Genomic DNA, 14,132 nt, shown 5'->3' with positions numbered 1-14,132 from the left:
GGTATTGATTGTGCTGGCTTCCAAATTTAGATATCTGGATGACAGGCCAACAAAGAGGTGTATCCCACACATGAATAGATTGAAGTAACACCTTGATGATCACAAATGGAAACATAGGGGACTTCAGGAGGAGCACTTCAAGAACTTAACTTCAACACATTTCACCAGAAGCCTCCACATGAACAATTGCCATTGTTAAAATGGTGAAATCTGTACACATCTCGCAATACAATTTCTCTTCCCATGACTTCAGAGGTAAACTTCATCCAAGTGTGGCAATCGTTGCAGACACGGAGATTCTTAATGACTCTAAGGGGCATAGAAGGAGGCAAACTCATCAATCCAAAGGCCACAGCTAACTTCTCGCTATGGACAAAAGCAGTGGGGTCCTTTTGTTCTTTCTCTTTTTCTTGGAAAAGAAAATAGTTCCCTTGTCTGTACCCTATTTTGGCTAACCTGTCATCTACGTCAGCCAAATATTTGTAAATCTGATGAGCCAATGGGTGCAACCGATCACCAACAAAGAAAGCATGAACCACGTTCTTTACTTCAATCCAGCTACGGCCGGGCTCTTTTCTGACTCCTCTGTCTTTCATCATCTTTCTGACGTGATCCCTGTAAGCCCATTTCCCAGTAACAGCATATGCATTTGAAAGGAGGACATATGATGCTGAATCATGAGGTTCTAACTCCAGTAGATACTTGGCTGCAAGCTCCCCAATTTCGATGTTTTTGTGCACTCTACAAGCACCGAGAAGGGTTCTCCAAACCATTGCATTAGCAGATACAGGCATTTCCTCAACAAATTTCCTTGCCCGGTCAAGTTGCCCAGCTCGTCCAAGAATGTCTACAACACAAGCATAATGATCAGGCCTTGGATGGATTCCATGCTCACTAGACATGGATTCAAAGTAACCAAGACCCTCCTCTACCAGACCCACATGACTGCAAGCAGCTAAAACGCCTATGAAGGTCACATCATTTGGTTTTAGACCTTCTTGCTTCATTTGATCAAATAGATCCAAAGCCTCTAGGCCACGTCCATGTTGTGAGCAACTTGTAATAATAGTATTCCATGACACGTCGTTCCTTTCAGACATTTCAAAGAACTGCACCTTGGCATCTTCAATGCTGCCACATTTCCCATACAGTGAAATCAACGCATTGGCAACTTCAGTTTCAGAGGTGTAACCTGTTTTAGTAACTGTAGCATGTATTTGCTTTCCTTGTTTTATATCTGCAAGGTTAGCTGATGCACTAATAGAGGATACAAAGGTGAACACGTTATACTTGACACCTGCTTGATACATCTTAATAAATACCTCAAGGGCCTCTTCATATAGACCACTCTGTGCAAAACCAGATACCAGTCCATTCCATGTTATCTTGTCTTTATGTTCAACTGCCTCAAATAAAGAGAGAGCTTCTTTGCTTCTTCCACATCGTGCATAAAGGTTTACCAGCGCATTCCAAATGGAGACATCTGCTGAATAACCAGACACATAAACCCGAGAATGAATCTGCAGACCCTGACGGATCGCTTTAATTCCAGCACAAGCACTTATAGCACTTGCTAGCCCTATGTTATCAGGCCAAATTCCAAATAGCTGCATATCTTTGAATGTTTCAAGGGCCTCTTTGCAAAAGTCATGTTGCACGTATCCAGCAATCATCGATGTCCAGGAGACCACATCTTTTGCTTCAAGTATTTCAAGAATTCTTCGAGCTTTATCAAGCCACCCGTATTTAGAATACATATCTATCAGTACACCACTGACATACATATCGGACTCAAAGCCAGTCTTTATGCTTAGTGAATGAATCTGCTCTCCAAGGTTAATTTCTCCAGCGTAAGTGCAAGTCCTTAACAAGCATGGGTATGTGAATTGGTTAGGGCGTACCCCTGCAGCTACCATTTGATAAAAGAGGTCAAAAGATTTTGCTAGATCACTAATCTGCCCATATGCAACAAGCATCAAATTCCATAGCACTACATTTGTCCTATCACCCGATTTGAAGATCTCGAGGGCTTCCACAATATCACCACATTTCACATAGAGATCAAGAAGCGAACCTTCAATTATGTAATCCGGAGACATGCCTGCTTTTAGCAGATAAGAATGGAGCTGCTTGCCCTTATTCAGATCCCCAATAGAGGCACAAGCTGCAAGGAGACTAGCAATGGTTACACAATCAGGCGTCCAGCCTGACAAGCGCATCTCCTCAAATATCTCCAAAGCACTCTCACCATTTCCACACTGAGCATGTCGCGAGATCAGTGTATTGAACGTTACTCTATCGCAGTACGGCATCTCAGAAAATACTCTTTCCGCCAGGCTAAAAGATCCGAACCGCAAGTACAGTGCAATAAGCGCATTCCCCACAACAGTTTCAGAGCACAACCCTTGCTTGTAAACTTGGACATGAACGAACCGCCCTTGCTCAAAAAGCGCAGCTTTAGTGCAAGCACTGAGTACACTAGACAGAACGTAAGGCGTGGGAACAACACCGGAGCGATGCATCTGGTGGTATAGCCCAACAGCTTCTTGTCCAAGACCATTCTGTGCATACCCTGACAACATTGCAACCCAAGAAACATTGTCCCTGGAAGATAGCTGCTCAAACACACGCCTCGCGCGCTGCACAAGCCCTTTCTTCGCGTACAAATCAATCAGCAGGTTGCCAGCGATCCGGTCTCCCCCGAGCCCACATGTGATCGCCTTCGCGTGGATCTCCGGAACGAGCGGCCAGCGCTTGCCGCTGCCCCTGCACTCGCGCAAGGCGCACGCGAAATCAACAGAGCCAAGGCCCCTGCACTGCCTGACCTTGGCTGCGAAGAGCGACAGGAGCTTCTCCGGATCTTCGTGCGCGAGGAACCCAGTGAGCGACTTGTTAAGCGAGGCCGCTGCCCGGCGCGTCATTGAGCCGAACACCTTGGGCGCGACGGGGTGAAGGACATTGTCCAAGTAGCTCGCTGGTGATATGTTAGTGAGAGGGAGCACGCGCGAGGCAGGGAGGTTGGAGGTGGTGGAGGAGGTCAGGTCGGCGGCCTGCGCCGGAGCGATGGCTGCTGTGCGGCTTCAGGACGAGCTCGCTGAAGCGCGACTGCGCTAATCTCGTGCCGGTGAGCAAAGTTACCAGGATAGGCGACGTCTCACGATACTGCTTTATTTACAGCATCTCCACAGTTCCTAAATTTAATATTTTTAATCTCATACTCTCTCCATTTTTATATGCAAGACGGATTGCACATATGGAAGTGGGATTAAGTGGGACTAATCAGCCCATCCCACTTAAACTACTTTAGCGTGTTCGCATTGAACACAAAAATTTAATTGGGTTGTCTCATTTAGCCGACCCATTATTACCATTTATACCTTTCTAAACATTAAAAATGTCCACGCCACACGCGAGCCCCCATGGCAAGAGGACGAGCACAATCATGGCATCTAGGTTGGTTGGGGGGAGGGGGGGGGCATCAATCTTGGACATCAGCGTCATCTGCACTTTCTATGCCACCACCGTGAGTGAGGAGCCTACCGAGGAGTTACGAGAAGGGCGCACTCCATTGTCGCCGTCACGCACAGAGCTAGACATCCCACCGGGGGACTTCCTGGCGATGTCACTGAGCAGGACCTTGCCGGGATCGGCTTGCTTGGAATCGCCGGTGTTCTGCTGGCCATCGGACATGAGGAAGATGTTGGATGTGCGAACTTTGGCGGCAGCGTGACCAGAGTGGTGTCCAAGCCGGACTAGATGTTGGCCTAGGCGAGCTTCGTGACGGAGCATAGCAGGCAGTGCCTGGTGGCGGAGTGGAAAAAGGAAATAGCATAGAAGGGTCGACCGGGGTGAACTTCACTATCACGAATTGCATCGCCCTCTTCATGCTATGCATCTTGTCGCCCCGCGTGCTGTCCCTCACGTCCATCACCACTACCAGGTCCAGCCCTTCTCGAATGACCGTCGACGAGGTGACGTTCGGGTCCACCTCCGTCGTTACCGCATCCATCGCCAATGCCGCCTTGTCCTTGTTGTATACGGCATCTTGATCGTCACCAGAGCCATTGGTGTTGCCTGCATTGGAAGTGCGAGGCTTCGCATCATTGTTGAGCGCCATGGATTCAGTTGATAAAGAGAGGTAGTAGAGTAGGCACACCTGACAGCTAATAGAGCACGCACACCATGTATTGTAAGTGGGATCCCACTTATACCCATGAAACCTATATAAGTTGTAGTGGGTTGTTAGTAGGGATGTAAATGGCAAATAAATGGTGTCCGCAAGTCCCGTTTAGTTAGTTTTACCTAGCTCCGTAGTTAATTTTTCTAGAAAGAAAAACAATTTTTTAAACTGCTAGATCACATAGTGGGTTAAAACGAGATTAAACGAGACCCGATTGACATCCCTAGTTGTTAGCTACTGCCTATCAAATCTGTTGGGACTAAGTGTGTGACGCCCCCGATTTGACCGTACACTAATCATATACGCAAACATGTACGATCAAGATCAGGGACTCACGGGAAGATATCACAACACAGCTCTATAAATAAAATAAGTCATACAAGCATCATATTACAAGCCAAGGGCCTCGAGGGCTCGAATACAAGAGCTCGATCATAGACGAGTCAGCGGAAGCAACAATATATGAGTACAGACATAAGTTAAACAAGTTTGCCTTAAGAAGGCTAGCACAAACTGGGATATAGATCGAAAGAGGCGCAGGCCTCCTGCCTGGGATCCTCCTAAACTACTCCTGGTCGTCGTCAGCGGGCTGCACGTAGTAGTAGGCACCTCCCGAGTAGTAGTAGTCGTCATCGACGGTGGCGTCTAGCTCCTGGGCTCCATCGTCTGGTCGCAGCAATCGGGTATAGGAAGGGGGAAAAGGGGGAGCAAGGCAACCGTGAGTACTCATCCAAAGTACTCGCAAGCAAGGAACTACACTACATATGTATGCATTGGTACCAAATGGAAAAGGGGTATCATATGTGGACTGAACTGCAGAATGCTGGAATAAGAGGGGGATAGCTAGTCCTATCAAAGACTACGCTTCTGGTAACCTCCATCTTGCAGCAGAAGAAGAGAGTAGATGGGAAGTTCACCAAGTAGCATCGCATAGCATATTCCTACTCGGCGATCCTCTCCTTGTCGCCCTGTTAGAGCGCGATCACTGGGTTGTATCTGGCACTTGAAAGGGTGTGTTTTATTAAGTATCCGGTTCTAGTTGTCATAAGGTCAAGGTACAACTCCAAGTCGTCCTGTTACCGAAGATCACGGCTATTCGAATAGATTAACTTCCCTGCAGGGGTGCACCACATTTCCCAACACGCTCGATCCCCTTTGTCCGGACACACTTTCCTGGGTCATGCCCGACCTCGGAAGATCAACACGTCGCATCCCTACCTAGGCACAACAGAGAGGTCAGCACGCCGGTCTAAATCCTATGGCGCAGGGGCCTGGGCCCATCGCCCATTGCACACGTGCATGTTGCGAGGGCGGCCGGTGAGCAGACCTAGCCTCCCTTATACAAGAGCAGGCGTTCCAGTCCAACCCGGCACGTGCCGCTCAGTCGCTGACATCACGAAGGCTTCGGCTGATACCACGACGTCGAGTGCCCATAACTATTCCCGCGTAGTTGGTTAGTGCGTATAGGTTAGTGGCCAGACTCAGATCAAATACCAAGATCTCGTTAAACGTGTTATCTTGAAATAACCGCGAAAGCCGACCAGGACCAGGCCCACCTCTTTCCTAGGTGATCTCAACCTGCCCTGTTGATTCGCCACAAAGATCCACACAGAGGGCTGTCGGGAAAGTATGTCCTTCCAGCCCCCAATTCATGAATCAACCGCGGGTACTCCTCGAGCCGACCCGTCTTTTGTCACCACAAGTATCATATATTATGTATAAGTATATACCCGTGACCACCTCCCGAGTGATCACGGCCTGATAGTATAGCATGGCAGACGGACAAGAATGTAGGGCCACTAATGGTAAACTAGCATCCTATACTAAGCATTTAGGATTGCAGGTAAGGATTCAACAGTTGTAGCAACAATGACAGGCTATGCATCAGAATAGGATTAACGGAAAGCAGTAACAAGCTACACTACTCTAATGCAAGCAGTAGGGAGAAGAGTAGGCGATATCCGGTGATCAAGAGGGGGGGCTTGCCTGGTTGCTCTGGCAAGAGAAGGGTTCGTTGTCGATGTAGTCGATCACAGGGGTACCGGTAGCGGTCTCGGGGTCTATCAGAAAGAAGTAACAGAGGGGGAACATAATAAATAACAGAGCAATCAAAGCAACACAAAGCATAACATGGTGATACGCGGTGCTAGGGGTGACCTAACGCAGTAGGAGGTGATACCGGCAAAGGGGGAAAACATCCGGGAAAGTATCCCCGGTGTTTTGCGTTTTCGGACCGGTGAACTGGAGGGAGAAAGTTGCGAGTTCGATAGGTTAGGGATGTGTGGCGGACGAACGGGCTGCGTATCCATATTCGTCTTGTCGTTCTGAGCAACTTACATGTAGAAAGTATTTTCATCTGAGCTACGTTTTATTTTCTATTAATTTAAAAAGATTTAAATCATTTTTAGGATTTATTTAATTATTTTAATTCAACATTATCCAGAATAGTGCATGCTGACGTCGTCAGCAGTCAACAGAGGTGCTGACTGGTCAAACTGATGTGTGTGTCCAGTGGGACCCACATGTCATACACTGTTTAGGTTAATCAGGGTTTAGGTTAATTAGTTAGGCTTAAGTAGTTAACTAAAATGATTAGTTTAAACTAATATAGAATTAATTAAGACGTCGCGGCAAACTGGCGCGGCCAGCCGGGGCCACGACGAGCGGATGCGAGGGGTGGCGCCGGCGGCATCACGAGGCGGCGCCGGAGTGTGGTAAGGCGAGGCCAGGGCTGGGCGTGGCCAGGCGGAGGCGCGGCCGTGGCTGCGAACGGGCGAGGCCGGGAGGGCGCAGGCCGGCGTGAGGACGCGCACGAGCGCGGCTAGGGCGCCGCCCGGCCGCGGTGTCCGAATGGGCAGGGGGTGCGATAAGAGGGGGCAAGGCCCGGGGCCTCACCGGGGTTCGCAGGGTCAAGGGCAGCGGGCTCGACGGAGGTCGGGGACGACGGCGTCGGAGACGGGGAGGCAGTCCGACGACGGCGGTGATGAGGTCGGGGCGGCAACGACCCGGGGAGGAGGTGAGGAAGCACGGCGGCGACGACGGGGTCCGGCGAGTCGGAGTCACGGTGGTGGTGCTCCGGTGACGTGGTGGTGGTCGGCAACGGCGTAGGGCGCATCGGCGGGGCGGCGTGCGTCGACGACGGGTGGCCGAGCCGGAGGCGCTCCGGCGGCGGCGACAGGCAACGGGGTCGAGAGCGGCTCCGGGCTCAAGGCGGTCCGGTGAGGAGGAGGACGAGGACGGGGTGGCGATGGCAGCAGGGCAGCGCCGGCGACGGGCGTCGTCGTCGAGGTCGCGGGGCGGCGCGGGATCGGGGCGATCCCGATCCAGATCAAGGGGGGAGGCGCCAAGGAGAGTGGGGGGATCGGGAGGAGTGGGTTAGCGGTTAGGGTTCGGTCTGGGTTGGCCAGGGGTATAGGCCAGGGAGAGGGCCGGTTAGGCCAAGTAGGCCGGTTGGGTGGGATGGGCCGAGGCCCATGGGGAGCCGGGGAGTTTTTCTTTTCTTTTCTTTTCTTTTTTTTCTTTTCTGTTTTAATTTTATTTCCCTAATTGTTTTAGTTTTGTAAACATATAGTTAGCACCTAAATTACTAATAGTAATTATACCACTGCCACAATTATTCTTGTAGTTATAAAAAGTAGTTTTTAATAATTTAATTATTTAAGAGACGTTTAAATAATTGTTTCAGCGTCTGTTCCTATTATCTAGTGCATTTAAACATTGTATGTTAATTTGGATCCACCACCATAATCATCTATGATTTATTTGCTACACTTTGAACATTTTAGATTTGACTTTTTCAAAACTTTTACCGTTTGACTAGATTTTGAATTTGAATTCGGAAAGAGATTTGAATCATCGTGAAACTAACAACAGTAATCATGGTGACATGGCATCATTAGTAGATGGTTACTGTAGCTTAACTATCTGGGCGTCACAATTCTCCTCCACTACAAGAAATCTCGTCTCGAGATTTAAGAGGTAGAGCAAGGGGGGAATGTCTGGTTACGATATTCTAACAGATCTTATCGGTCTTGGCTGCTCTTCTCGTAGAAGTTAATCCCTTTCGTTGATGTCTTCGGTTCTCTGTTTCGGGTCATCATGATGAAGTAGGCTTCCTTTCTTCAGGAACTCCATCGTACTTATGAAGGATAAGGGGGTATTCCGGGAGAGCGGGTCGCTACAGTGTTGCTTATCTGGTAGATAACATCAAGGAAGGTGGCGGGAAGTAACTCTTGATTTGAAACTTAAGACATTATCGAGAGCAAAGTAAGAAGGTACCATGAGAAGTTTCCAATGGGCAGGCAATCGTTGGATGGCCTAATCAGAAGGTGAAGGGGGTTCAAAGCAACGAGAATAAGTATTGCGTCCGATACCAAAGTAGATTTCAAGGAAGATGACCCATGAATTACATACGAAATCAAGCGCGAGGAATAACTTTGGCAACATGGGTGTACAGGAGAGTCAGGTTTCGATCATGTGGAACTGTGGGTTATGGGCCCACCATGTGGTTAAAAGTAGGAAGGGCATTGACATCTTGCACGGTCATGATAGAAAGACATGTCAGAGGGTAGCCTATCTGTTATGTCGGTACCAAGGACGAGGGACGAAGAGAACCATTTTCCTGCTCGTTGAACGAGGCGGACCATTAGGCAAAGTTCTCGTTCATCGGTGGCTACCAGAATGTCATCAACAATAGTACCAAGGTCTTGCTTGACAGAATTGTACACCGAGGTGTTTACATAAGCAGGAGAATATTACTGTTGGAAATATGCCCTAGAGGCAATAATAAAATGGTTATTATTATATTTCCTTGTTCATGATAATTGTCTATTGTTCATGCTATAACTGTGTTATCCGGAAACCGTAATACATGTGTGAATACATAGACCACAACACGTCCCTAGTGAGCCTCTAGTTGACTAGCTCGTTGATCAAAAGATAGTCATGGTTTCCTGACTATGGACATTAGTTGTCATTGATAACGGGATCACATCATTAGGAGAATGATGTGATGGGCAAGACCCAATGCTAAGCATAGCTCAAAGATCGTGTGGTTCGTTTGCTAGAGCTTTTCCGAATGTCAAGTATCATTTCCTTAGACCATGAGATTGTGCAACTCCCGGATACCGTAGGAGTGCTTTGGGTGTGCCAAATGTCACAACGTAACTTGGTGACTATAAAGGTGCACTACGGGTATCTCTGAAAGTGTCTGTTGGGTTGACACGAATCGAGACTGGGATTTGTCACTCCGTATGACGGAGAGGTATCTCTGGGCCCACTCGGTAATGCATCATCATAATGAGCTCAATGTGACCAAGTGGTTGATCACGGGATCATGCATTACGGTACGAGTAAAGTGACTTGCCGGTAACGAGATTGAACGAGGTATTGGGATACCGACGATAGAGTCTCGGGCGAGTAATGTACCGATTGACAAAGGGAATTGTATACGGGATTGATTGAATCCTCGACATCGTGGTTCATCCGATGAGATCATCGAGGAGCATGTGGGAGCCAACATGGGTATCCAGATCCCGCTATTGGTTATTGGCCGGAGAGTCGTCTAGGTCATGTCTGCGTGTCTCCCGAACCCGTAGGGTCTACACACTTAAGGTTCGGTGACGCTAGGGTTGTAGAGATATTAGTATGCGGTAACACGAAAGTTGTTCGGAGTCCCGGATGAGATCTCGGACGTCACGAGGAGTTCCGAAATGGTCCGGAGGTGAAGAATTTGAAGGAAATATGCCCTAGAGGCAATAATAAAGTTATTATTTATTTCCTTATATCATGATAAATGTTTATTATTCATGCTAGTATTGTATTAACCAGAAACATATACATGTGTGAATACATAGACAAACAGAGTGTCACTAGTATGCCTCTACTTGACTAGCTCGTTGATCAAAGATGGTTATGTTTCCTAACCATAGACATGAGTTGTCATTTGATTAACGGGATCACATCATTAGGAGAATGATGTGATTGACTTGACCCATTCCGTTAGCTTAGCACTTGATCATTTAGTTTGTTGCTATTGCTTTCTTCATGACTTATACATGTTCCTATGACTATGAGATTATGCAACTCCCGTTTATCGGAGGAACACTTTGTGTGCTACCAAATGTCACAACGTAACTGGGTGATTATAAAGGTGCTCTACAGGTGTCTCCAAAGGTACATGTTGGGTTGGCGTATTTCGAGATTAGGATTTGTCACTCCGATTATTGGAGAGGTATCTCTGGGCCCTCTCGGTAATGCACATCACTTAAGCCTTGCAAGCAATGCAACTAATAAGTTAGTTGCAAGATGATGTATTACAGAACGAGTAAAGAGACTTGCCGGTAATGAGATTGAACTAGGTATTGAGATACCGACGATCGAATCTCGGGTAAGTAACATAGCGATGACAAAAGGAACAAACGTATGTTGTTATGCGGTCTGACCGATAAAGATCTTCGTAGAATATGTAGGAGCCAATATGAGAATCTAGGTTCCGCTATTGGTTATTGACTGGAGACGTGTCTCGGTCATGTCTACATTGTTCTCGAACCCGTAGGGTCCGCACGCTTAACGTTACGATGACAGTTTCATTATGAGTTTATATATTTTGATGTACCGAAGGTTGTTCGGAGTCCCGGATGTGATCACGGACTTGACGAGGAGTCTTGAAATGGTCGAGACATAAAGATCGATATATTGGACGACTATATTTGGACACCGCAAAGGTTCCGGGTGAGATTGGGACAATACCGGATCACCGGGAGGTTATCGGAACCCCCCAGGAGGTATATGGGCCTTATTGGGCCTTAGTGGAAAGGAGGGGAAAGGAGCAAGGGAGGGGCGCGCCCCCCCAAGCCCAATCCGAATTGGGAGGGGGGTCGGCCCCCCTTTCCTTCCTCCCTCCTTCCTCTTCCTTCCCTCTCCTACTCCTAATAGGAAAAAGGGGAGTCCTACTCCCGGTGGGAGTTGGACTCCCCCCTAGGGCGCGCCACCCTCCTTGGCCGGCCCCCTCCTCCACTCCTTTATATACGGGGGTAGGGGGCACCCCACAGACACAACAATTGATTTTGATCTCTTAGCCGTGTGCGGTGCCCCCCTCCACCATAGTCCTCGATAATATTGTAGCGGTGCTTAGGCGAAGCCCTGCGACGGTAAAACATCAAGATCGTCACCATGCCGTCGTGCTGACGAAACTCATCCCCGACACTTTGCTGGATCGGAGTCCGGGGATCGTCATCGAGCTGAACGTGTGCTAGAACTCGGAGGTGACGTAGTTTCGGTGCTTGATCGGTCGGGCCGTGAAGACGTACGACTACATCAACCGCGTTGTGCTAACGCTTCCGCATCCGGTCTATGAGGGTACGTAGACAACACTCTCCCCTTTCGTTGCTATGCATCACCATGATCTTGCGTGTGCGTAGGAAATTTTTTGAAATTACTACCCTCCCCAACAGTGGCATCCGAGCCTAGGTTTTATGCGTTGATGTTATATGCACGAGTAGAATACAAGTGAGTTGTGGGCGATATAAGTCATACTGCTTACTAGCATGTCATACTTTGGTTTGGCGGTATTGTTGGATGAAGCGGCCCGGACCGACATTACGCGTACGCTTATGCGAGACTGGTTCTACCGACGTGCTTTGCACACAGGTGGCTGGCGGGTGTCAGTTTCTCCAACTTTAGTTGAACCGAGTGTGGCTACGCCCGGTCCTTGCGAAGGTTAAAACAACACCAACTTGACAAACTATCGTTGTGGTTTTGATGCGTAGGTAAGAACGGTTCTTTCTAAAGCCCGTAGCAGCCACGTAAAACTTGCAACAACAAAGTAGAGGACGTCTAACTTGTTTTTGCAGGGCATGTTGTGATGTGATATGGTCAAGACATGATGCTACATTTTATTGTATGAGATGATCATGTTTTGTAACCGAGTTATCGGCAACTGGCAGGAGCCATATGGTTGTCGCTTTATTGTATGCAATGCAATCGCGCTGTAATGCTTTACTTTATCACTAAGCGGTAGCGATAGTCGTGGAAGCATAAGATTGGCGAGACGACAACGATGCTACGATGGTGATCAAGGTGTCGCGCCGGTGACGATGGTGATCATGACGGTGCTTCGGAGATGGAGATCACAAGCACAAGATGATGATGGCCATATCATATCACTTATATTGATTGCATGTGATGTTTATCTTTTATGCATCTTATCTTGCTTTGATTGACGGTAGCATTATAAGATAATCTCTCACTAAATTTCAAGATAAAAGTGTTCTCCCTGAGTATGCACCGTTGCCAAAGTTCGCCGTGCCCAAACACCACGTGATGATCGGGTGTGATAAGCTCTACGTCCATCTACAACGGGTGCAAGCTAGTTTTGCACACGCAGAATACTCAGGTTAAACTTGACGAGCCTAGCATATGCAGATATGGCCTCGGAACACTGAGACTGAAAGGTCGAGCGTGAATCATACAGTAGATATGATCAACATAGTGATGTTCACCATTGAAAACTACTCCATTTCACGTGATGATCGGTTATGGTTTAGTTGATTTGGATCACAGGAAGATTAGAGGGATGTCTTTCTAAGTGGGAGTTCTTAAGTAATATGATTAATTGAACTTTAATTTATCATGAACTTAGTCCTGGTAGTATTAGCATATCTATTTTGTAGATCAATAGCTCGCAATATTGCTCCCAGTTTATTGTGTTCCTAGAGAAAAATTATGTTGAAAAATGTTAGTAGCAATGATGCGGATTGGATCCGTGATATGAGGATTATCCTCATTGCTGCACAGAAGAATTATGTCCTTAATGCACCGCTAGGTGACAGACCTATTGCAGGAGCAGATGCAGACGTTATGAACGTTTGGCTAGCTCAATTTGATGACTACTTGATAGTTTAGTGCACCATGCTTAAACGGCTTAGAATCGAGACTTCAAAGACGTTTTGAACGTCATGGACCATATGAGATGTTCCAGGAGTTGAAGTTAATATTTCAAGCAAATACCCGAGTTGAGAGATATGAAGTCTCCAACAAGTTCTATAGCTAAAAGATGGAGGAGAATAGCTCAAGCAGTGAGCATGTGCTCAGATTGTCTGGGTACTACAATCGCTTGAATCAAGTGGGAGTTAATCTTCCAGATAAGATAGTGATTGACAGAATTCTCTAGTCACCATCACCAAGTTAGTAGAACTTTGTGATGAACTATGATGTGGAAGGGATAACGGAAACGATTCCCAAGCTCTTCGTAATGCTGAAATCAACGAAGGTAGAAATCAAGAAAAATATCAAGTGTTGACGGTAGACAAGACCACTAGTTTCAAGAAAAGGGCAAAGGGAAGAAGGGGAACTTCAAGAAGAACGGCAAGCAAGTTGCTGCTCAAGTGAAGAAGCCCAAGTCTGGTCCTAAGCCTGAGACTAAGTGCTTCTACTGCAAAGGGACTGGTCACTGGAAGCGAAACTGCCCCAAGTATTTGGCGGATAAGAAGGATGGCAAAATGAACAAAGGTATATTTGATATACGGATTATTGATGTGTATTTTACTAGTGTTCGTAGCAACCCCCCGGTATTTGATACTGGTTCAGTTGCTAAGAGTAGTAACTCGAAACGGGAGTTGCAGAATGAACAGAGACTAGTTAAGGGTGAAGTGACGATGTGTGTTGGAAGTGGTTCCAAAATTGATATGATCATCATCGCACACTCCCTATACTCTCGGGATTAGTGTTGAACCTAAATAAGTGTTATTTGGTGTTTGCATTGAGCATGAATATGATTTGATCATGTTTATTGCAATACAGTTATTCATTTAAGTAAGAGAATAAATTGTTGTTCTGTTTACATATATGGTTACACACCCAATGAAAATGGTTCGTTGGATCTCGATCGTAGTGATACACATATTCATAATATTGAAACCAAAAGATGCAAAGTTAATAATGATAGCTCTAC

General features: G+C 47.1%; 1 protein-coding gene across 1 annotated transcript; it reads right to left on the bottom strand.

Annotated features, from left to right (window-relative positions):
- Positions 1-75: 75 nt before the first annotated feature.
- Positions 76-3,169, bottom strand: LOC125508171 (pentatricopeptide repeat-containing protein At4g13650-like). Its single transcript, XM_048672778.1, has one exon. The coding sequence runs from the start codon at positions 2,919-2,921 to the stop codon at positions 162-164; it is 2,760 nt and encodes a 919-aa protein (XP_048528735.1). The 5' UTR covers positions 2,922-3,169; the 3' UTR covers positions 76-161.
- Positions 3,170-14,132: the final 10,963 nt, after the last annotated feature.

Source organism: Triticum urartu, chromosome 5 (assembly GCF_003073215.2).
Source record: "Triticum urartu cultivar G1812 chromosome 5, Tu2.1, whole genome shotgun sequence".
In the NCBI taxonomy this organism is placed as follows: Eukaryota; Viridiplantae; Streptophyta; class Magnoliopsida; order Poales; family Poaceae; genus Triticum; species Triticum urartu.
This window is presented reverse-complemented; position numbering and strand designations above follow the sequence as displayed.